The sequence below is a fragment of the Terrapene carolina genome, unplaced genomic scaffold (genome assembly GCF_002925995.2).
Source record: "Terrapene carolina triunguis isolate 2854851 unplaced genomic scaffold, T_m_triunguis-2.0 Scaffold147, whole genome shotgun sequence".
NCBI lineage: Eukaryota > Metazoa > Chordata > Testudines > Emydidae > Terrapene > Terrapene triunguis.
The window spans coordinates 7,446,082-7,468,418 of record NW_020664498.1 but is presented as its reverse complement, the minus strand read 5'-3'; the positions used below and the strand labels follow the sequence as shown (position 1 = coordinate 7,468,418).

At 42.9% G+C, this 22,337-nt stretch overlaps 2 protein-coding genes across 3 annotated transcripts in view; one reads left to right on the top strand and one right to left on the bottom strand.

Annotated features, from left to right (window-relative positions):
* Nucleotides 1-11,654, bottom strand: part of LOC112113889 (zinc finger protein 511) — a 13,764-nt gene extending 2,110 nt beyond the window's left edge. Inside the window, exons 1-5 of the mRNA XM_024210340.2 lie at nucleotides 11,494-11,654; nucleotides 9,148-9,221; nucleotides 7,637-7,838; nucleotides 5,124-5,248; nucleotides 3,077-3,265 (exon numbers count right to left, since the gene is read on the bottom strand). Of these exons, the coding sequence (XP_024066108.1) occupies nucleotides 3,077-3,265; nucleotides 5,124-5,248; nucleotides 7,637-7,838; nucleotides 9,148-9,221; nucleotides 11,494-11,634 (731 nt within the window). The 5' untranslated portion in view covers nucleotides 11,635-11,654. The remainder of the gene's footprint in view (nucleotides 1-3,076; nucleotides 3,266-5,123; nucleotides 5,249-7,636; nucleotides 7,839-9,147; nucleotides 9,222-11,493) is intronic.
* An 80-nt stretch (nucleotides 11,655-11,734) lies between these two features.
* The window catches only part of LOC112113887 (gamma-tubulin complex component 2), a 110,060-nt gene continuing 99,457 nt past the window's right edge, over nucleotides 11,735-22,337 (top strand). The window contains exons 1-3 of one of the 2 annotated variants that reach the window (XM_026653708.1): nucleotides 11,735-11,788; nucleotides 15,123-15,280; nucleotides 20,095-20,223. In XM_026653708.1, the coding sequence (XP_026509493.1) occupies nucleotides 15,131-15,280; nucleotides 20,095-20,223 (279 nt within the window). In that variant the 5' untranslated portion in view covers nucleotides 11,735-11,788; nucleotides 15,123-15,130. Of the gene's footprint in view, nucleotides 11,789-12,157; nucleotides 12,179-15,122; nucleotides 15,281-20,094; nucleotides 20,224-22,337 lie in introns of those variants that run through there. The other variant, XM_026653707.1, reaches the window with a different exon arrangement.

Genomic DNA, 22,337 nt, shown 5'->3' with positions numbered 1-22,337 from the left:
CTCGTTATCTCCACACTGATTTATACCTGCCTCTGGAGATTTCCATTGCTTGCATCTGAAGAAGTGAGGTTCTTACCCACGAAAGCTTATGCTCCCAATACTTCTGTTAGTCTTAAAGGTGCCACAGGACCCTCTGTTGCTTTTTACAGACTCAGACTAACACGGCTACCCCTCTGATTTTTAATGGTGAGAGTAATGAATCATTAGAACAATTTACCAAGGGTCACGATAAATTCTCCATCACTGACAACTTTTAAAGCAAGATTAGATGATTTCCAAAAGATCTGCTCTAGGAATTACGGTATTTTGGGGAAGTTCTCTGGCCTGTGACATACAGGAGGTCAGGCTAGATGATCACAATGGTCCCTTCTGGCTTTGGAATTTATGAATGATACATTCTGTTCACATTTTGAAGGGTTTTTAACTGATGCAGCGGTGTCTGCCTGCAGAAAACCTGAAACAGCATCTGTGAGGTTTGAATTTCCCTGTTCATCTCATCCAGTCGGTGAGTTATTGTTAGGGATCTGAGTTGACATGTCAACACTTAACTATTTCACTGCCCAAAGGCGGGGGGGGATATCACATTATGAAGATCTGCACAAGCCACTATGAGTAACAGCTCATTTTGGCCCCATGTATGTTACACCTGCAAGATACTTCCTCTTATTCCTCCCTCCTCCTAAATCAAGGAGCCAAGCCCCAAGAGGCTAGCAGGGCAAGCCTCACCAAGGGGGAGTCAAGCCCAGCAGAACACACATGATCACATTAAACTGTGCAGATGTTCAAAAAATGAGCAGTGTCTTATTTTAGCATCTGAAGCAGAAGGACCTTATTTTGTGGGCAGAACCTGGAAAACCACTATTTGCCCCCAATTCAACTTTTTGGTAAAGTGAAGTTTAAGTTATACATTTGTATCTTAAAGGAGACTGAAAAGTCTGTGGCTAGGCCCTATCTACACAACAAAGTTGCACTGATTTAACTTCATTGGTTTAGAAAGCAATATAGCTAAATGGGTGCAGTATCCTTTTGTGGGCTTTGAAATTTTTACCATTATTATGGGTAGGCAAGGCTTGAAGCCTGGGACTGAGGCCTGAGCCAAGTTAGGTAAATTTACAAAAATATTCACCCTGTTTTTCTGGATCAGTGTTAGCCCTTGTGTAAGCAAGTCTCCTGCAGCTAGAGCCATTTTCCCACCATCTCATTTGAACTTTTTTCACCATATTAACGGACAATATGCTAAAAATGTGCCTGACCAGTAGAGCCTCATCTATACTAGGGCTCCCACCAGTGCTAACACCAGCTCAGCAGAACTGGTGGGGAAATTTTGTTAAACCTAGATTAGGTTTGAGAGAAAATGCAAATAATAAAACAGCAGAAATGCTGACAAGTGAATTAGATCCCTAGAATTATTTTTGAGTTAAAAACCTCAGGTGTTACTAACAATTAGGGCTGTCAATTAATCGCTGTTAATTCAAGTGATTACCTCAAAACAAATTAACTCGATTAAAAAATTAATTGTGATTAACTGCAGTTTTAATCACACGGTTAAACAATAATAGAATACCAATTTATATAAATAGTTTGGATGTTTTTCTACATTTTCAAATATATTAATTTCAATTGCACAGAATACAAAATGTACAGTGCTCACTTTATATCTTTATTACAAATATTTGCACTGTAAAAAAGAAAAATAGTATTTTTCAATTCACCTCATACAAGTACTGTAGTACAATCTCTTTATCATGAAAGTACAACATACAAATGTAGATTTTTTTTGTTACGTAACTGCATTCAAAAAAACAAAACAATGTAAAACTTTAGAGCCTACAAGTCCACTCAGTCCTACTTCTTGTTCAGCCAATCACTAAGACAAACAAGTTTGTTTACAGTTGCAGGAGATAATGCTGCCTGCTACTTATTTACAATGTCACTTGAAAGTGAGAACAGGCATTCGCATGGCACTGTTGCAGCCAGCGTTGCAAGGTATTTATCTGCCAAATATGTTAAACATTCTTATGCCCTGTCATGCTTCGACTTGCAAATATTTGTAATAAAAAATAATTATATGAAGTGAGCATTGTATTCTGCATTATAACTGAAATAAATATATTTGAAAATGTAGAAAAACATCCAAAAATACTCATAATAAATTTAAATTGGTACTCTATTATTGTTTAACAGTGTGATTAAAACAGCAAATAATCATGATTAATTTTTTTAATAGTTTGACAGCCCTACTAACAATACACATAATGAACTTCAGATTTAAATGAAAAGAATACATATATAGGGATAGGTTTTGACCCCCATCCTGGCCTCTGTGTGTTGCTGCATTAGAATACAAGGACTGTACAGGAACCACAATTGGCTCTACACTGCCCCTTGCAAGTCCTAGTTACACCAGAGGCTGCTCTAACTATACTGATGGCAGTTTCAATCCACAGAGCAGCCCAGAATTTGGAGCCACCTTTGCACAACCTCACCTAACCTGCTGGAGGTGCAGCACACAATCAAATCCACTTGCTTTAACTGGATCCTAAGTAAGACTCAAGAGAAGACTGCACCCCTTCCGGGTCCCCCAGCCTGGTTGATTATTTAAAAAAGGTGAATTTGAGGGCATTTCCTTGGGTGAGTGTGTGCTTCTCATTCATTACACTTCTCTGTTACTGCAAAGATTCTCAGTTGTGACTGCAAGAATCAAAGAAATGAATCACTATCAATGCACAAAGCAGTCATTTGCTGCTGCCACCTGTTAAGTACAGAAACAGCAGTTTAATCCTAGTAAACTGCAAATAAACACTAAGAATTTGCTTTTTTTCTTCAAACTCTTTGCAAACATCAATTAAAAATCATTGACTGTTAACTTTTCAGAAGTGCTAAGCTTTGTGCATCAATGTGTATTTAGAAGCTCAGCCATCACTTGGGATGAGCACTTAAAGGTATTACTTCGCAATACATCACAAGAGCATCCAAAGGCCCCAGTTAAGGTCACGGCCCTATTGCGTTAGGTACTGCCCCAGCACATATGAAGACCTGGTCCCTGCCGAAGGAGTTTACATAAAGGAAAACAGACCTGGATTTATAGAGCTTTTTCTCCTGCAGTGATGAAATTGGGCCACTCATAGGCTGGGTGGGATTCTCCACGCTCTCACTTGGACAGATTTCCATGGAATCCACTTGCGACTGCTCGTAAGTCTCCACATTCACATCCATTGGCATGCTCACGTCCAGCTTAGAGGAAGGCTTATTGTTTTTGGTGCTGCTGCAGAAACAAAACCCTCCTTTCAGGAGCTGCCAACTGCCTCCTAGTCAGCTTAGGCTCAAGGGCCCAAGGTCATTTGATCAGGAGGCTACAAAACAAATTAAGTAAAACAGGCTCAGGAGAGTCAGAGGGGGGCTAGCAGAAGGCAGCGAGTGTTCTTGGTCACTCTGGGTGGCCTGTAAAATGTTCAAGCAAGCAGAGCACTGCAGTGCTAGAGGGAAGCTGGCTCACAGGAGGAGCTCTCTTACAAGGGGGTCTGCAGAGTGGAGAGTCAGAACTACTGCATTACAGTACATGGGCTTCACCACAAGCTTCTTTCTTATGCCCATAAAGCATACCTGGGTTCATCTGGCTGAGCAGGGCCAATGAGTTTCCTTCCTTCCATAGCTTAGGGCGTCATGCTCCAAAGAGATGAATGTTGGTGCCTGATCCATGGCTAAGAAAGACACTTTCTACAATCAGCAGTTCACTTCCTTTCTACGTTCTAAGCCATTCAACTGAAAACTAGTGATAACAGAGTGGGTTTGATTGCCTGAGAGATCACTGGCCATTGCCAGTGTCACTGCTCAGATCAGTCTGTAAGAGCCAATAGCTCTGCCCCACTGTGTGCTTACTAAACTGTTAAGGATAGAGATCATCCTTCATTGCTAAATAAGTCTCCATGGTTCCCCAGCCTTGGAATAGGCATGGCAACATTAGGGGAGAGACGAAAAAGTTGATTAGTGACATCATTGCTTCATGTAAGTGTGTCTGTATCCATACCACTACTACATAACTTCTTACAGCCACCTGAGAAATGGGCGTGCCTATGCATGGGGCCAATCAGGACTTCGCTTCTCCGGCTGTTCATGTAGCACTGAAAGGAATCCTATGTAAGTATCTATAGCAGTCTCTCTCTCTCCTCTTCCTCCAGACTCAGCTGCACACTCATGGCTGGCTCCTCTCCCTTAATGCTTCCATTGCTCCATGGCCAGGACAGAGAGCCAAGCACCAAACAAAGGAGCATGCCTCTGTTCTGGTCATGTTTTTCAACCAGAATACAGTGCGGCAGAAGAGGTGAGGGATAGGTGTCATCTGGCCATGGGCAGCACCCTAACCCACAGATAGCGTGAACTGGCAGGGAATGGCTCTGGCCCTTGCTTGTGCAGGGTCACTGGTACCCTCTGGTTGACTTGCCAGCCTCCTGCACCTGGGATAGGATTCCTGAGCACGTGTTGGGCTCTCCAGGCCCATGCACCCACTCTGGGGATGGATTCCTGCACTTGACACAGCTTGGCAGGCCTTTTCCTGCCACCGCCACCACAATGGAGACTGTTTGCCCTTCAGCCCTGCACTCACTCACCTCCCTGAAGTACACAGGCAGAGAAGGGAACAGAGTGCACCCTTCAGAGCAGAGCAGAGCAGGTGCTGCTGGGATTGCAGCTCGGCTCTCTGTATTTCAGGGAGAGTGCAAGGGAAGGAGGGGGCTGGGGAGGACTCATTGGTTCACTAATGAGGAGTGAGCAAATGTCTTTTTAGCACCCCTTTCACTCACGTAATGTGGGCGACTCATCCCTGTTGGAAGGACCTGAAGGCCAGTATTCCTTGGCTCATGAATTCACATGCTAGGATCTAACATTTTTGCATTCAGTAAACAACCTCTTTATACTCCAGAGGCCAGAAATAAACTAGTGCAATTACGGGAAGGGAATGCAGGAGCTCTGGAATCTGACACTAGCTTGTGTAAATATGAAGTGCTACTGACTAAGCCCAGAGAAGCATGAGATTGCTGGATTTTCTGGTGTTCTCTGCTTCTGAGGACCAGTCCCCAGCACACAGAAGGATAAATGCTTGCTTTGTCAGTGTACTTGGCACTTACTTTTTAGCTTTTTTTGGTTTATCAAATCGAAAATCAGAAGGATAAAGATGTACTTTGACTAAGTGATCTTTTCTGTCTTTGCTGCTCTTGAACTTCTCCGCACAGCCTTCTACCAAACACTGATACTAAAAAGCAAGAAGAGGGAAAGGTAATTCTAAAACGTATGCAGTATAAGCAAGATGGGAGTTATTCACACAGAATTTCTCCAAGGCAAGGCAAGATGTCTACCTGGCACTTCCACATTGATACACAGTACTAAAGATGTATCATCATCATCTACTCGATCCTCTCTGAAAAGTGATTTAGTCCAATCACAAACTATTGGGCTCTACAACTTTTGTTTATGCATGAGAGAAAAGTCATTCCCTCTACCACAGGAATCACTGGGGGTAGTATATTTTATGGCCTGTGTTATTAAGACCATATGATTGTATGGTTCCTTTTAGCCTTAAAAACCTACGAAAGCCAATATAATTCACACATTACAATCTCCAAGTTACATGGGTGCGCTGAGATTGTTTCACAAAATTTGGAACTAGTTCAATTTGTTGGGAAACTACTTCCATCTCTGGTATTAGGAATACATTGTTCATTTTCTGCCACCCCTTGCACATGGTTTCTTGACTGCATGTGTATGAGGCAAAGTCCAAACTGCTAAGGCCCATCAGGCAAAATCCTGGAGAGTGCAATACTGACTTCCCAAGTATCTGCACATGGTGGCAGCAGGAAACCTCCTTGATCAAAAATGTGTAGTTTACAGAGGACAGAAGAGAGAAATATCTGCTGACTGAACTCGGGATGCTTAGATATTAGCAAAGTTGGAAGCTAGTGGATAAATGTAAAGTAATGCATATTGGAAAAAATAACCCCAACTATACATACAATATGATGGGGGCTAATTTAGCTACAACTAATCAGGAAAGAGATCTTGGAGTCATCGTGGATAGTTCTCTGAAGACATCCACGCAGTGTGCAGCGGCAGTCAAAAAAGCAAACAGGATGTTAGGAATCATTAAAAAAGGGATAGAGAATAAGATGGAGAATATTTTATTGCCCTTATATAAATCCATGGTACACCCACATCTTGAATACTGCATACAGATGCGGTCTCCTCATCTCAAAAAAGATATATTGGCATTAGAAAAAGTTCAGAAAAGGGCAACTGAAAATGATTAGGGGTTTGGAATGGGTCCCATATGAGGAGAGATTAAAGAAGGTAGGACTTTCAGCTTGGAAAAGAGGAGATTAAGGGGGGATATGACAGAGGTATATAAAATCATGAGTGGTGTGGAGAAAGTGAATAAGGAAAAGTTACAGAGGGTCCTGTGGCACCATTAAGACTAACAGATGTATTGGAGCATAAGCTTTCGTGGGTGAATGCCCACTTGGTCAGAAAAGTTATTTACTTGTTCCCATAATATAAGAACTAGGGGCCACCAAATGAAATTAATGGGCAGCAGGTTTAAAACAAATAAAAGGAAGTTCTTCTTCACACAGCGCACAGTCAACCTGCGGAACTCCTTGCCTGCGGAGGTTGTGAAGGCTAGGACTATACCAGGGTCTAAAAGAGAACTAGATAAATTCATGGAGGTTAAGTCCATTAATGGCTATTAGCCAGGATGGGTAAGGAATGGTGTCCCTAGCCTCTGTTTGTCAAAGGGTGGAGATGGATGGCAGGAGAGAGATCACTTTATCATTACCTGTTAGGTTCACTCCCTCTGGGGCACCTGGCATTGGCCACTGTCGGTAGACAGGATACTGGGCTGGATGGACCTTTGGTCTGACCCAGTATGGCCGTTCTTATGTTCTTAGTTTGATTAAACCAGTTAACTATTCCAGCTCCACAGATGGACAAACCGACTATTCCAGCACTGCACATGCAGGACAGAGCCTGTTTGACAAGAGACCCATCTCCCTTGTTTCTTTCCTTTAGGTACTATTATCCTAGGGAGAAGTTAGCTCAAGTCAGACTTACACACTTGTGTTTATCCACTTATTCTCGTTTTTACAATAAGCAAAGGAGAGAGGATGGCTAGTCCTACATGCAGGAGATGGGGGTTCTACTCCTGGCACTGTGTGTGACCATGGGAAAGTCTCTTCCTCTCCGAGAGCCACAGTTTCTCCATTAGAAAAACAAGACTAATACATTCTTAAATCACTGGACATTGAGGCATAAAGCACATGTAGTGCTTAGAGATCCTTGGATAGAAGGCACTAGAAACTGCAAAGAATGTTATTGTTTTCCTTTTGCATGAATCAACTTGTGTCTTGTGCTCTGTCTATAACTAGGACCGTACCAAATACACAGTCCATTTTGGTCAATTTCACAGTCATAGAATGTTAAAAATAGTACATTTTATGATTTCAGCTATTTAAATCTGAAATTTCACAGTGTTGTAATTGTAGGGATCCTGACCCAAAAATGAGCTGGGGGAGAGGGGGTAGCAAGGTTACTGTGTGGGGGGCGGAGGTGTGTTACTAGATACATAATGAAATCTTTGCTTGCAACTCACCATATTTTGCTTCTCTGCCATTATCTGGAAGAGAGAGTCATGCCACTCCAGGATGTGAGTATCCAACAGATGCACAGAGGGGAAAGAGCGTTTGCAGAAAGAGCACATGTTCCTGTGCAGTGTGTTGTAGTGATGTTCATAACCCTCTAAGGTATCAAAGACCTGGCAGCACCCAACAATATGACAACAGAATTCTGACACCCTAGAAGGAAGCGATGAAAACATTTGTATTTTTAGTTTATGTCAAGGCCACCCAGAGCATGTGGATCAGTTCTTCTGCATACATCTAAATAAAATCTTTATATTATGGTAGTTTTCATTCATATCTACTCGATACAGGAGAAGATGAGCACTATTAAACTGGAGACACAATAGAATTAGTTTGTGAGGATTCTGTAATTATTTGTGGCTCAAATTTATGGCTCATATTTGTGGCTCAAACTCCTTTTACCTAACTGACAGCTAGAACCTGTGGGTCATGCATACAGAGCTGAACTTACGATTAATTATGGAATGAATTAATACTGAACAGCAGTATTAGGTATGAGCTACTATATTTCAAAATCCCAGTAGATCTCTATGAAATAGCTCACTTTCAGTTTGTTCTCTAGGTACCTTCGAGTTTTTTCTGGGATGACTACTGAATATTTTGAAACTAGATGGAGATCTTGGGCAATGTGTTCATTTTGACCAGGTTATTCTCCCTGACCAAACATTTGCATATTTTCCCCTGAACTCCAAATCTTTTTAAACTGACTGAAGTAATGATCTATCATGTAATTTACTCGGATCTTCTAGGTTAGCTGAGATTTAAATTCCCAGGTACCTTTGGGAATGCATTGCCCATTTACACCCATGTTTTCTGAAGGGATGATTTCTCCAGATCTGGCAAAGAGATAACCAGCATTTCAGCTTTAACATCATTTTAAAGCCAAACGCTTCCTCAAAACCTGAATTTTTTTCAATAACTATAGGGAAAGCTTCAGGTTCAATAACTATCACATCATCCACCTATAAGGCACTTTGTGATGTCCTCCTTCCTTCTTCTCCGTTTCCATGTTTAGTGCAAAAAATAAAGGAGATTGAAAACATCCCTGTCTAGTGTCTGTATAACTCAGGCAGGTAAGACTCAACTCCAATGACTTATGCTGATGTTTTTGGACTGGTGTAAAGAAAACTATTCCTCTTAAGGAAAGAAGAGGCAAAGCTTATCTGAAGATGCAACAAACAACCAAAAAAACTGTACCATTTCATCAAGAGACCTCTCTTTGTCAAGAAATAACAAAGTAAATAACCAGTTTACTTTGATCTGGTACTAGGAATGATTGAAAGTACTCCACAACTATTCAACATTTGTTTAGCCTTAATGAATCCAGTCCGAGACAGATGTATACAACACTGACAGACAGTATGGACCACAAACTGGTAGTTAGAGGAAGGGTCAAAATTCAATCAAATGCATTTTTGTTAACAGGACCCACAACTGAATTTGTATGAACGACACCACTTACTTGGATCTTTCGGTCACTTCGGTAACATTTGTTAGGATATCTTGGAGATACAAGTGTCTATGTATGTCTCCATCCTGGAACAGGGAATAGTGATTATAGGCATGTTACAGCAATGTGTGTTCAAAAAGCAAATTGGAAATTACTTTTATTCCCAACAAGTAACTCTGTTAAAAAAAAGAGTTAAGAATGAGAATGCATGTTACTGTGAACTCGACTCTGGATCAAGGATAATATATTGATCTAACTTTGCTAAACCCAGCTTATAGACCACAATTAAAAGTGCAACTTGGCATACTCAACAGAGACCCTGGGCCTGTGTACACACATGTACCAGTGTCCTTTACTATCAGCTGCTTTGTTGCTAACAACCGAGAACATAATTCTAGAGACACTCAAGGTCACCGAGACTAACTCATGGACATAATGTTTGAAAAGGATCACACATCAAAAGGGGATTCTTCTCTAGCTCAAGTGGAAAGGGGCTGTGCTTTTGGAGCAGGAGTCAAGAGTTCTCTCTGTGCCATGGCTGAGAAGTTCTAAGTGGCTATATCAGGCAGCACAGCAACAAATATGCTGCTATCATGGACTGCTTTCAGAATTTTTCTTTATAAATAAAATAAAAAGGGGGGGGGGGACAGTCCACTGCAGCTTTCAAAGAAGCACAGTCACTTTGAACCATTTTACTTGTAAATCTGTTTCCATACAGCTTCTTTTCTGCCATTATAATCACGTTTACACATCTGCATGCATCATGTTGCCCTGGCTACATACCAGAGCATTCTGGAATAGACTCAGCATTTCTCCCACAGTGCCTCAACAGATGATAGAGTGACCTGACAGGCACCACTAAAACAGAACACTACACTTCAGACATCATATCATAGAAAGCTGGGAGGACGGAAGACTGACAAAACTGCTGAATTAGTTACAGCGAGACTGCCATGTTCCAGCCTAGGCAACACATTGAGCTGCCAGTCATGCCATTAACTAGTTACAAACTCAGTTAACAGTGCCAGAGTCTATAACCAAAGGCAGAGGCCTCACTATCCAGGTGAAAGATAACAAACCCACCCTAGATGGTGGGAAAGGGGAGGGTTGTAACTCCTTCCAGTGTGTTGTCCTTGGCCCTGCTAGGGGGCTCTAGTTTTTGTATCTGCTAACAGAAGTCTTATATATTTGATGCCCACTTCTGTGCTTCTCACCCCAACCTGGCCGCTGAAAAGAACTCTCTGTTCCACCCTCACAACGTAGGGCCTTTTAGCTGCTGTGATGAAGAGCGGTGGTGATGGTGGATGATGAGTCTGCACAGTTCTGCTCCTGGTCCTAACTGGTTTCGAAGTTTGTTCTCAACCTCTGTGACGAACTCTAGTGCTTGTCGCTGCTGCTGCTGCTCGGACATTTCCTGAGAGCTGCACAACAGAGACAGGATTCCTGACCTTCATTGCTACTTACACAGCTCTGAACAGCAGCATAGGTACTGCAGCCACCTGTTTGCAGACTTAGGCTCACCTCAGTTTGCTTCGCACTAAAAGACATTTTTTGCAACCAAAAGGGCTAGAGCAGTGATTCTCAAACTTTTGTACTGGTGACCCCTTTCACATAGCAAGCCTCTGAGTGCAACCCCCCCTTATGAATTGAAAACACTTTTTTATATATTTAACACCATTATAAATGCTGGAGGCAAAGCAGGGTTTGGGCTGGAAGCTGACAGCTGACAGCTCGTGATCCCCCCTGTAATAACCTCACGACCCCCTGAGGGGTCCCAACCCCCCCGTTTGAGAACCTCTGGGCTAGAGACATGAGTATCTACATAAAACTATGTCATGGAGTCTAGCGGAGCGGACACATAGGACCCATGTCCAGGAGCCTGAAGACCCTGGCCATCACAGTGCCCAGCCCATCGGGGATCAGGAAGATTTAACCCACAGCATTCCCCAGCTAGACCACATGAGGGACTCATCCCTGGAGGTTGCTGGGCTGGACTTGCTCCTTTCACCAGTAGGACAGGCTTGCAGCGAGTCACAGGAAAATTGCCCAAAATTGTGAAAGTTACTAACCACAGGTCCTGAGTCACATGACTACATGAAACGCTCCCTTCGTTCAACAGGAGCATAGTGTTAAATCTCCTGATTTGGCGGGAATAGGATTTTGGCACTGGGTCGGAGGAACCCGGGGGGTTGGGGGAAGCGCTGAGAACAGAGCTCGCTGATGTTCGGCCCAGCTGGCGCCGTCGAGCGCACAGGTCCCCTCTCCGCTGGGACTGCATTTCCCATCCTGCCCCGCGGGTAGCAGGCCAGAGGCCACGCGAGGGCTGCCGGGAGCTGTAGTCGCAGCCGGGGCCCTTACCTCAAAGAACTCGTGCTGGCGATGGAAGCGGAGGCGGCTGGGGGAGAAGCAGAACGGGGCCCGCGGCGGGGTGCGGGGCCGGACGGGCAACAGGGGGCGCTCCACCCGCAGCGAGACGCTGAGGTCCGGCGGTAGCAGCATCCTGTCGAAGTCCCCGCGAACAGGGCGCGCTCACCGGACCGCCATCTTTTGGGGGCCAAGGGAACGAGAAGATCACTTCCGGGTCGGCGGGTACTTCCAGGTCACATCGGAGTTGGTCGGGTACCGTGAGGTCTGGGAGCGATCCGGGGCTGCGGTTAGTGAGGAGACATCAGCACCACCCCGCTCCCGGGGTTCCCCAGCGAGCTGGGCAGCGTGGGGAAACACGGGCGGGCGTGCCCTGAAATGACAGGTCCCCACCTGTTGTCTGATTGGCTCCAGGGATGCTGCCGCTTTTGCGTCAGCCAATCGGAGTCTGCGCACCTCTTCCCCGCGCGCCGCTTGGTCGCCGCGGGCGTTCTGCTGGCTGCAGCTAACGGCTGCGGTGTGAATTCCTGAATAGCCCCCAGCCCTCCCCTGGTCTTTCGCACTGGGCGGGCGCCTCGGAGCGCCACCTTCCCGCCCATCGACGTGGGGTCCGCTCCGCGCGCGCCGCCTCCCCTCCCCCCAACGCGCGGCAGCGAGAGCTGCTCAGCCCCGGCACAAGGTACCCGCTTCCCAGCCGGGCGGGCGCCGGGGCGGAGGGACGCACGAGGATAGCGGGGTTGGGGGCTGCCGCTCGGCCCTGTTACCCCTCTCAGCGCAAGGCTCGTGCGGGGCCGGCTGGAGAGCGATTATCGCCGGCGCCAGGGAGTGAGCGGGAACCTGGGCCTCGAGTGGGGCCCCCACAGCAACCGCGGGCCTGGGATAGCGGTTCCCGTAGAGGCAACGCGACGGGCAGGGGAGCTGGCTCTGCGGGGTGGTACTGACCCACAAGGGGATCTGCCCCTCGCCGAAACCAATAGCAACACCGGCACTCGGGGTTCTCTGGCACTTGGGTTCTTGGTCTTTGATTTATTTCTTACCGTATCTTACTTGTTGTGGGCCAGGCAGATGAATGTCTAGGGTGACCAGACAGCAAGTGTGCAAAATCAGGACAGGGGTGGTGGTGGTGGTGGTGGTGGTGGGGGTATAATAGGAGCCTATATAAGAAAAAACCCAAAAATTGGGACTGTCCCTATAAAATCGGGACATCTGGGCACCCTATGAATGTCAGTAGTGTCAGTGCAGAGGTGTACAAAGGCTTTCTGGAAGAGAGGTTTTTGCAGTTTGCTATAGAGGTTCAGGCACTGGGCTCACCTAATAGAGAGAGAGGCTCCCTGCTTAGTTTGCCTACCAGGTGATTTCTAGCCCCTGGCTATAGCATTTTGGTTGTGTCACTGCTCTTGTTTATGGAGATGCCCCACTACTGTCTGCAGGGATTAAAATTAGCTCTAGTTGTGTGGGAATATCTTTCCTACCAAGGCAGTGCACATTATTACATCACTGACCTTAATCTGAATTAATGTGACAGGACCCTTTGTCCCATTATTCTTAGAGTTCGTTCTCTGTCTGTATTTGATTTGGATCTTTTAAAATTATTAGCTGAAGTAGCATCTTTTGTTTTTATGCAGACTCTCTGCCTGCTCCTTTCATCTTCTCTTTGCCTGGCCCTGTACTATAGCTAATTTATGTTGGTATGTAAGGCTATCTACTGACAATAAGTCAAAATCAGTTGCTGTTTCCTCCTTGCTAAAACTCCAGATATATTTCTGTTTCCATTTCAAACCCTGTTGTGAAATAAAGCCACCAGATTCCACTCAGTCTTATTTCCCCCCAGATCTATGTTAATATGTTACTTTCTTAAGTGTGGATTTGATTAACCCAGTGAGGTTAGCTAAGTATATTGAAAAACAATGCTAAATTCAGAATAACTGTGTGAGGATTCAGTTATCTTTTTCCCATTAGTTGTTACTCTATTTGATGTTGCAAGAAAATGTGTGGAACTGTAATAAGTAGAAACTGGACACATTTTTACCCTTGAGTCTCTAAAGATGAGAAGATCTGCTGTGCTACTCTTCTCTCCCAGGGCTTTTTCTAGACTCGGATTTGGAAGGTGTTTGGATTATTAACATGTGTTAGCTAAAAACTTCCAAATCCTAGTCTAGACAAGACCTCACTGTGCGATCCAGGCATATATGTAGAGCAGAATATTGGTTTAGGGAAAGGCCCTGCAGATTTTAGAGCATTTTGCTCTTTGTAATCTAATCTATGTCTCTATACCATGCCCATCACCTTTGTATCTTGTTGCCAGTATTCAGCTATTCAGTATTTGACCATTATTTAAATACCATTTTCCTGCTTTTCTCCTGCTAATGGGGCTTTTCAGTTTTGTGCCTTTGTTCAAGATGTTTCCTATTTGACATGCAGACTTATTAGTGTAAACTGATGGTTAGCTGCCTTCCTGCCATTTAACCTCTAGAGGGCTTCCTCCCCCTTCAGTGGGAGATGTCTCCCCAAGCATACTTTATGGTTGAGTCAGTGTAAGTAATGGGGAGCTTAAGATCTGGTCATCAGATGAAGAGACAAAGTAGGCAGAGGCAAAGGAAAGGAAATACTTTTTTCTCTAGCTTTTTCACTGTGATCACTAACAGCTAATCTACATGTGGAAATTGGCTACTATATTCCAGTATAGCTAAATTAGACTGGAATAATTTTTCTGAAATAGCTATCCTGGTCAATTTCTCCCAGGTAGACAAGGCCTAACTCAGTTTTAAGTTGCATCTTTTGTGATTTTTGGTGCGAGTATGAATTACAAAGGATTTTTTTATTTTGGTGCAAGTATGAGAGCAATGCAGCCTTCAGAAGCCTGCAGCAACACCTTCAAAATTAACCTCTGCTGAAGAGAGCCTGTACTCTGCATATTACAAAGCTGTGGGGTAAAATTTTCAAAATTGCTTAAGGGGCTTAGGAATCTAGTGGCTTGTTTATACATGGAACTATTTTATACATGGAACTATTCAGGGACAGCTATGTGTGGACACACTTATTCAAGAATGTGTGTGCCTTGTTCCTGTTTAGTTTAATATACTTTAAAAGTGGATTGAACTAAAGAGGAATAAAGCACTCTTATTCCAGAATAAAAGTGTCCACACCTGGAGTTATGCAGGAACCGTTATTCCTGCACAACTCCATGGCTATGTACACAATGCAGCTCAAGTTGGTATAAGTTATGTCGCTCAGGAGTATGAATAAGCCACCCCATTGAGCGACGTAAATTAAACCGACTTAAACGCCGGTGTGGACAGTGCTAGGTCAGCGGGAGAGCTTCTCCCGCCAACATAGCTACGAGCCTTTGCACTAGCAGCGCTAAGTTCTGTAGTGTAGTCATAACCATGTGTAAACAAGCCCTAAGTCCCAATTTCAAAAATGATTTAGGTACTGAAGAGTCTAAATTAGGTTGACTTTCAGTGAAATTTAAACTTGTCTCATTTTTGAAAATGAGACTTGGGCTCCTAGGCCACTAAGGCAATTTTGAATTTTTTTACCCTTGTTGATTAGCTTTGAGTTTTAGTGGTAAGGATCATCTGTTGTGCTTTGCATTCAGTGTGCTGTGAAATCTGTAACCCTAGGTGGAAGCATGAGTGAATTCCGCATTCACCATGATGTCAATGAGCTGTTAAGCCTGCTGCGTGTTCATGGAGGGGAAGGAGCTGAAGTGTACATAGATCTCCTGCAAAAGAACCGAACGCCTTATGTTACCACAACTGTGTCTGCACACAGTGCTAAGGTGAGCTAGTTTGGATTTACTCACTGCTAGGCTGCACTGATGGTTGAAATGCTTTTTTTTTTTTTTTTAATTGGAGTGTGATTAGCTGTCAGGTCTCAAAATATAACCATAAACAGGGAATTGTCATTGAACAGGGATGTGTCTTGTGCGGGCTCACAGGGATCATTATTGGCCCTATGCTATTTAACATTTTTATCAGTGACCTGGAAGAAAATATAATATCATCACTGATAAAGTGTGCAGATGACACAAAAATTGGGGGAGTGGTAAATAATGAAGAGGACAGGTCACTGATGCAGAGCAATCTGGATTGCTTCGTAAGATGGGCACAAGCAAACGATATGCTATTTAATAAGGACATGTAATGTATACATCTAGGAACAAAGAATAAATGCCATGCTGATATGATGGGGGACTCTATCCTGGGAAGCAGTGACTCTTGAGAAAGACTTGGGGTTAGTGGTGGATAATTAGCTGAACATCAGCTCTCAGTACAATGCTGTGGCCAAAAGGGCTAATGCTATCCTTGGATCCATAAATGAGTACGAGTATAGAGATGCTGCTTTCCCCCTCTTTACCCCCCCCCCCCCCCCCACAGAGTACCATTTGGCCTTGAGGAAGGCCAGGAGTCCATGAGTTCTTGCCTCACTTCTTCTACTTATGATCATTAATAGTTCTGTGCAATTCCCATCCCTGTTGTTGAGCATGACCTCATGCTTTCCTACTGCGTAGAGCAGGGGTAGGCAACCTATGGCACGCGTGCCAAAGGCGGCACTTGAGCTGATTTTCAGTGGCACTCACACTGCCTGGGTCCTGGCCACTGGTCCTGGGGGCTCTGCATTTTAATTTAATTTTAAATGAAGCTTCTTAAGTGGGTTGTAGCCCACGAAAGCTTATGCTCTAATAAATTTGTTAGTCTCTAAGGTGCCACAAGTACTCCTGTTCTTTTTGCGGATACAGACCAACACGGCTGCTACTCTGAAACCTGTAATTAAACATTTTAAAAACCTTATTTACTGTACATACAACAATAGTTTAGTTATATATTATAGACTTCTAGAAAGACACCTTCTAAAAATGTTAAAATGAATTACTGGCACGCAAAACCTTAAATTAGAGTGAATAAATGAAGACTCGGCACACCACTTCTGAAAGGTTGCCGACTCCTGGCCTAGAGTATGGGTATCCTATCCTGTCTGTAAAATGGGGAAGGAATCTGGAGTTTAGAGTGTGTACAGGCCCTCTCTGAAGGAACCCGGAACAGAACCTAGATCTGTAACTCATTTATTTAGCCACACTGTCTTTCAGAAACAATATGCCAGATCTTGGCCATGGTGTCTGTACAATGGGGATATTCCTGTATACCTGCCTTTGCAAAGAACTTTGAGACCCACAGATGAATGAGAATTGTGTAAATATAAACAATATTAAATGATCAAGTAGAACCCTAACTTGAAGTCTTTTGCTTTAACAACTGGATCATACTCCTTGCCCAGAGTCAGTAAGAGAACCCAGTATTCTATTTCTGTCTAGCAGATAGTTGCAGATGACTGTATATCTTTATTTTCTCTCTTTATTTTTAAATCCTGGAAATTCCATGCAATTCCGTATAGTTTAAATAACTGTATGAAGAGTTACTCGTGGGGGAATTCTGTGCCAAAAAAATAAAAATTCTGTGCGTAATAATTTAAAATTCTGCATATTTTTTGTCAAAATAACATCATATGCCAGTTTCAATTATTTTGGTAATTTTATTTCAAAATACCTTTGTTAGCAGGTATGTCTGTAACAATACAGACAACAGAAAAGATTCAGGAAATGTTTTTTGACAAATAGATTCCTAACTAGGTATAGTAATACAGAACTTTGAGTAATACACCTCTACCCCTATATAACGCTGTCCTCGGGAGCCAAAATATCTTACCGCGTTATAGGTGAAACCATGTTATATTGAACTTGCTTTGATCCGCCGGAGTGCGCAGCCCTGCCCCCCCCAGAGTGCTGCTTTACCACGTTATATCCAAATTCGTGTTATATTGGGTCGCGTTATATCGGGGTAGAGGTGTAATTTATTTAAACTACAATACAGAAACGTAGTTCCCACATCCCACAGAAATAGTTGCAAGACTTAGGGGAGTCAGGGATAATGGAGGAGCTGAGGGAAAGGGAAGTAATTGCTGGGAAGGAGCCTGGAAGTAAACTTGGAGGGTTGTTGGGTGTGGATGGGAGAAATATTTAAGTTTTTTGGAGAGGAGGGAGAGATTGTTAGGGAGCTGGGGAGCCTCCCCCATGGAGCCCTGGCTGACACCTATCCTCTCCCATTCAGTCAGGCACATCTGGCCCCGTCCCCATGTGTCCCTGCAACCCCACTCAGCCCCCTGTCCCTGATCTCCATGTGGCTCTGCCCCTGTCCCCATGTGGCCCTGCATCCCCACTCCCATTCAGCCCCCACCCCAGTCTGTCCTCCCCTCGCTAGCCCTTCTGAACCCCAGTCTATGTGACCCCCAGAAGCCCTGTGTGCCCCACTCTGTCTGCCCCCATATCCCGTGCCTCCTCATCTGGCCCCACGGGCAGGGCACTGTGAGGAATACAGCCTCTCCTCCTCCCTATCAGCTGCTCACTGCTATGGTAGGTGAGCTGGCTGCCCTCTGTTCTGGTGACACAGCAGCCCATGGTGGGTGAAAGGGGTAACTTCAGAATCTCTCCAGCAGAATGTATTTTCTGCAGAGAAAAAAAATCTGCGGGGAATATTCATTCTGCATGTGTGCAGTGGTGTAGAATTCCCCCAGGAGTAAAGAGTGTAAAGGAGAATCACTTAGAAATTAGGAAATGCTAGAATTAAGGTAGCACATTGTGACATACAAGGGCACATTCCGGACTAGTGGGGAGCTGTGTCACCCCGCCCTGCAATGTTGGGTGCCTTGCTTTAGTAGCTCCCACCTGGGCTGCTCACAAACAGCCTTCCAGCATACAGGACACCCTGAGTGTCTGTGTGAAACTGCAGCCAGTCAGCTACATCCTGGTTCTCACCAGTCTTGGTTATACTGCAGGGTGACTCCAACACGCCCTCCATCCAGGATCTTCTCCCAGAAATTCATGTCCTGTACTGCCTGGTCCTCTCCTGGACAGTACAAATACATTAAGTCTGTGATTTCTTTAAGTGAATAATATGCCATCTTATTATTTTAAATAGAGTACCCAGACACTCCAATTTAATCATACTGGATTAAATAAAACAGTAAAACTAGTTTATTAACTACAAAGAGAGAGATTTTAAGTGAGTACAAGTACAGGCATTAAAGTTACAAATGGTTACAAGAAAAATAAAGATAAAACACTTAATAGTGTCTAATTTAAGAAACTATATTAGGCTTTGTCTACACTAGCACTTTTGTTGGTCGGGGTCTGAAAAAAACACACCCCTGACCAACATAAGTTTCACCGACAAAAGCGCCAATGAGGACAGCACTATGTCGGTGAGAGATGCTGTCCCACCAACATATCTACCTCCATTTGTTGGGAGTGGTTTAATTATCCTGGTGGGAGAGCTCTCTCCTGCCAGCATAGAGCGATTAAACGGGATACCTTATAGCAGCGCAGCTGTGCCACTGTAAGGTCCACAGTGTAGACATGACCTGAGATTCAAGCAAAGTTTCTTACCACATGCTCCAGCAGATTACTGATCAAACTCTTAAATCAGGACCCTCCTCCCCCACCGAGTTCAATGGCCGTTTTCCTTTGTCATCTTAGGTGCAATGCCAGAGAGAGAGAGGAGGATGTCTTGGGTGTATACCCCTTCTTTTTGTAGTCCTGTCTCCCCTTTGAGGAGCATTTCCAGCTGGGAGCAAGATGACAGTCAGTCTAGTGAAGAAAGGAAACTCCATGCTGTGTCTTTGCTAAGATGTAGATTTGTCCCTGCTCTCTTCCTTGCCAAAGAATGGCTACTCAGGAGGTAATGGTCCATCAGCCTTGTTGACACCTAGCTGAAGCATCAGCTTGCCCTTTGTCTCTGAGAAAGTGGTTTAGCCACTCCCCAGACTTATCTGGGAAAAATACTTCAGTCATGATTTCAGCTTATGTTTATAAATTTACATATAATGTTGCTATGTGCATTTTGCCATGACATTATTGATCGCAAATTATGAACTTTTAAATGATACCTCACAAGGCATACCTTATACAAACATTATTACAGTAGTGTGTAGTTTGGACACAGGGGTGTATTCTGTCATACACATGTAAGCTTACTCCTTGCTACTTGTGCATATGCGTTTTGATACAGTCTTTAGTTATATGATCACATACTGGGTTTTGCACAGCACCTCAGTAGCTTTTTGTAAAGTTGGGTATGCAAAGGTAGCCCCATTTTACAAACAACATAGCCAAGATTTGACCTTTTTTTTGTTCTTCTAAATCAGGGGTCGGCAACCTTTCAGAAATGGTGTGCCGAGTTTTCATTTATTCACTTTAATTTAAGGTTTCACATGCCAGTAATACATTTTAACATTTTTAGAAGGTCTCTTTCTATAAGTCTATAATATATAAATAAACTATTGTTGTATGTAAAGTAAATAAGGTTTTTAAAATGTTTAAGAAGCTTCATTTAAAATTAAATTAAAATGCAGAGCCTCCTGGATCAGTGGCCAGGACCCGGGCAGTGTGAGTGCCACTGAAAATCAGCTCACGTGCTGCCTTCGGCACACGTGCCATAGCTTGCCTACCCCTGTTCTAAATAGTGCATTTGAAACTTTCTCCTAAAATGCTAACATTTATGTTTAAATACTTAACTTGTATTATCATATGATGTTTTACAGGTTAAAATAGCAGAATTTTCTCGAACCCCAGAAGATTTTTTAAAGAAGTATGATGAGCTGAAATCTAAAAATACAAGAAATTTAGATCCTTTGGTGTATTTGCTGTCAAAGCTCACAGAAGACAAAGAGGTAGCATATTTGTTTCTGCATTTCTGTCAGTCTGATGCATAATATTTGGAAGTAACAACAATGAAGCTGTTTAGACAAACATATCTGAATCAACTAGTTAAGATTACAATAGGGTATGTGCGGGCATTCATTTTACTCCCTAGTTTTGGTTACTCATGAATTTCCCAGCAAGTTTTCTTTTAGGCCTAGACATGAATTTTAATTTTGACTTTGAGAAAAATCCATTCAAGCTATTTTGAATTATATTAGGGGTAAAAACCATACATTTTACGGCTCTGAGAAGATGTTAAGATGTCTTTGTGCATAATATGTATAAAACTGGAAAAATAACAGTTCTAAGCATTTAAAAATTGGACATTTCACCAGAACAGGTCTTCTCTTATGCTCATCACTACACTGCTAAGGCCCGTATCCTGCAATCTGTTCTGCACAGGCTAACTCCTATGCCCATGCAGAGCCCCATTGATTTCATTTCCGTTCCATATGGATGTAAGCACACAGATTATATTGCAGGATTTGGGGCCTTAGTTAGAGTCTGAGCTAATATCTGTGGAGAAAGTACTCAGTGTACAAAACTTGATCTGCAGATAGAATTTCTGCATTCAAAATCTTTCTTCTTAAAATTTATCTGTAAACCTTCAACAAAGTAAACTTAATGTCTGAAAATTTTCAAAAGTGGCTTCTTATATTAGATGTCTCCATTTTTAGATGACCAGCTTGACACATGTTGGCCCTGATTTACAGAAGCTTTAAGCACCCATGGCTGCATCTGCAGGTCCCATTGATTCAGTCTTAAGTGCTTCAAGGTTGGGTACCCAAAATCAGAGGTCACTTTTGAGAATTCTGACCTTCAGGACTTCAGCAGTTAGTTTCCTGGGGAGATAACCTCATGCCCTAACACATTTGTTTTTTATGAAGAAAAACTAAAACATAAAAAAACTTTCAACACAGAGACATCAGTGTTTAATGTTTTGTGCTATAAATTGTATTTGTTTTTTTCAAACCCACTCTTCAAGCATGTCTCACTGCACATTTCAAGCCCTGCACTCTTGGTATTTGCAATGTGAACAAGTAAAGGAACACAGTGTAGCTGAAATCATCTCTTTTTTTTTTTAAATGAATTAAAAGGAGTTACAGGTACTCTCCCTGCCGCTAATACTCCTGACAATTTCTTGGTTTCAGAATCTTATCTTCTGTTTTCTTTGTTGTTGTTTTAAAAAAATTAATCTCTCTATTCCTTTGTGAGAAATCCACAGTTTCATCTATTGTTTCTAACTGGCTGCATCAGGGAAAGAGTAAAGATGAATACAGGAAGGGCTGTCAAATGCATTAAGTAAACATGCAGAAAGAGACTTTTTCCCCTCTGTTCTCTGTTCCAATTGTCTGGGAGGTTATCTGAAACAATAGAAGGTGTAAAAATGCAAACAAAATTGTGATTTTTAAATTGGTGTGTCCTTGTAAGTGCCACATCTACAGAGCTTGTAAAGTGCACCCCTTTGGAGCTTTTTTCTCCCTTTTTCCTTTGTGATTTCCTCATTAAAAAAGGGGGGAGGAGTAGAAAAATGTATGTTAATGTAGCATTCACACTGCACATTTAATGCCCAGAAGTCAAGAAATGAAAAAAATTCTCACTAAATTTAACTCAATCACATTGTATATACAGTTCATTATAGTCCAGTTTCTATTAAAATATATATCTTAATATATTACTGCTTGTTGTTTTATGGCATACATTTAACAGACAGGAAACTGTTTTGGAATGTTTAACTTAGTGACCTTAATGTCACACAAATGTATGTTTTTGCTTGCCATGGCAACATTAAAAAGAGGATCTTGCATAGGGATATGAATACTGTTTTAAAAGTTAACCGTTTAAACGATTAAAATATATTTTGTTTAAACAGTTAACCGGCTGGGGCAGGCGGGGGTTAACGGTTAAGGCGGGTTAAAAGGTAAGACTAATGCTTACCGGTTAACATTTTATATCCCTTATCTTGCACAAAGACAACTTATAAAATACTTGAATCAAGGAGTTGTTGAAAGAGGGGTGAGATGTGCAATAACTGTGTCCATTTGAGTGAAGTTCTCTTTTTTATTTATAATTTTTTTATATT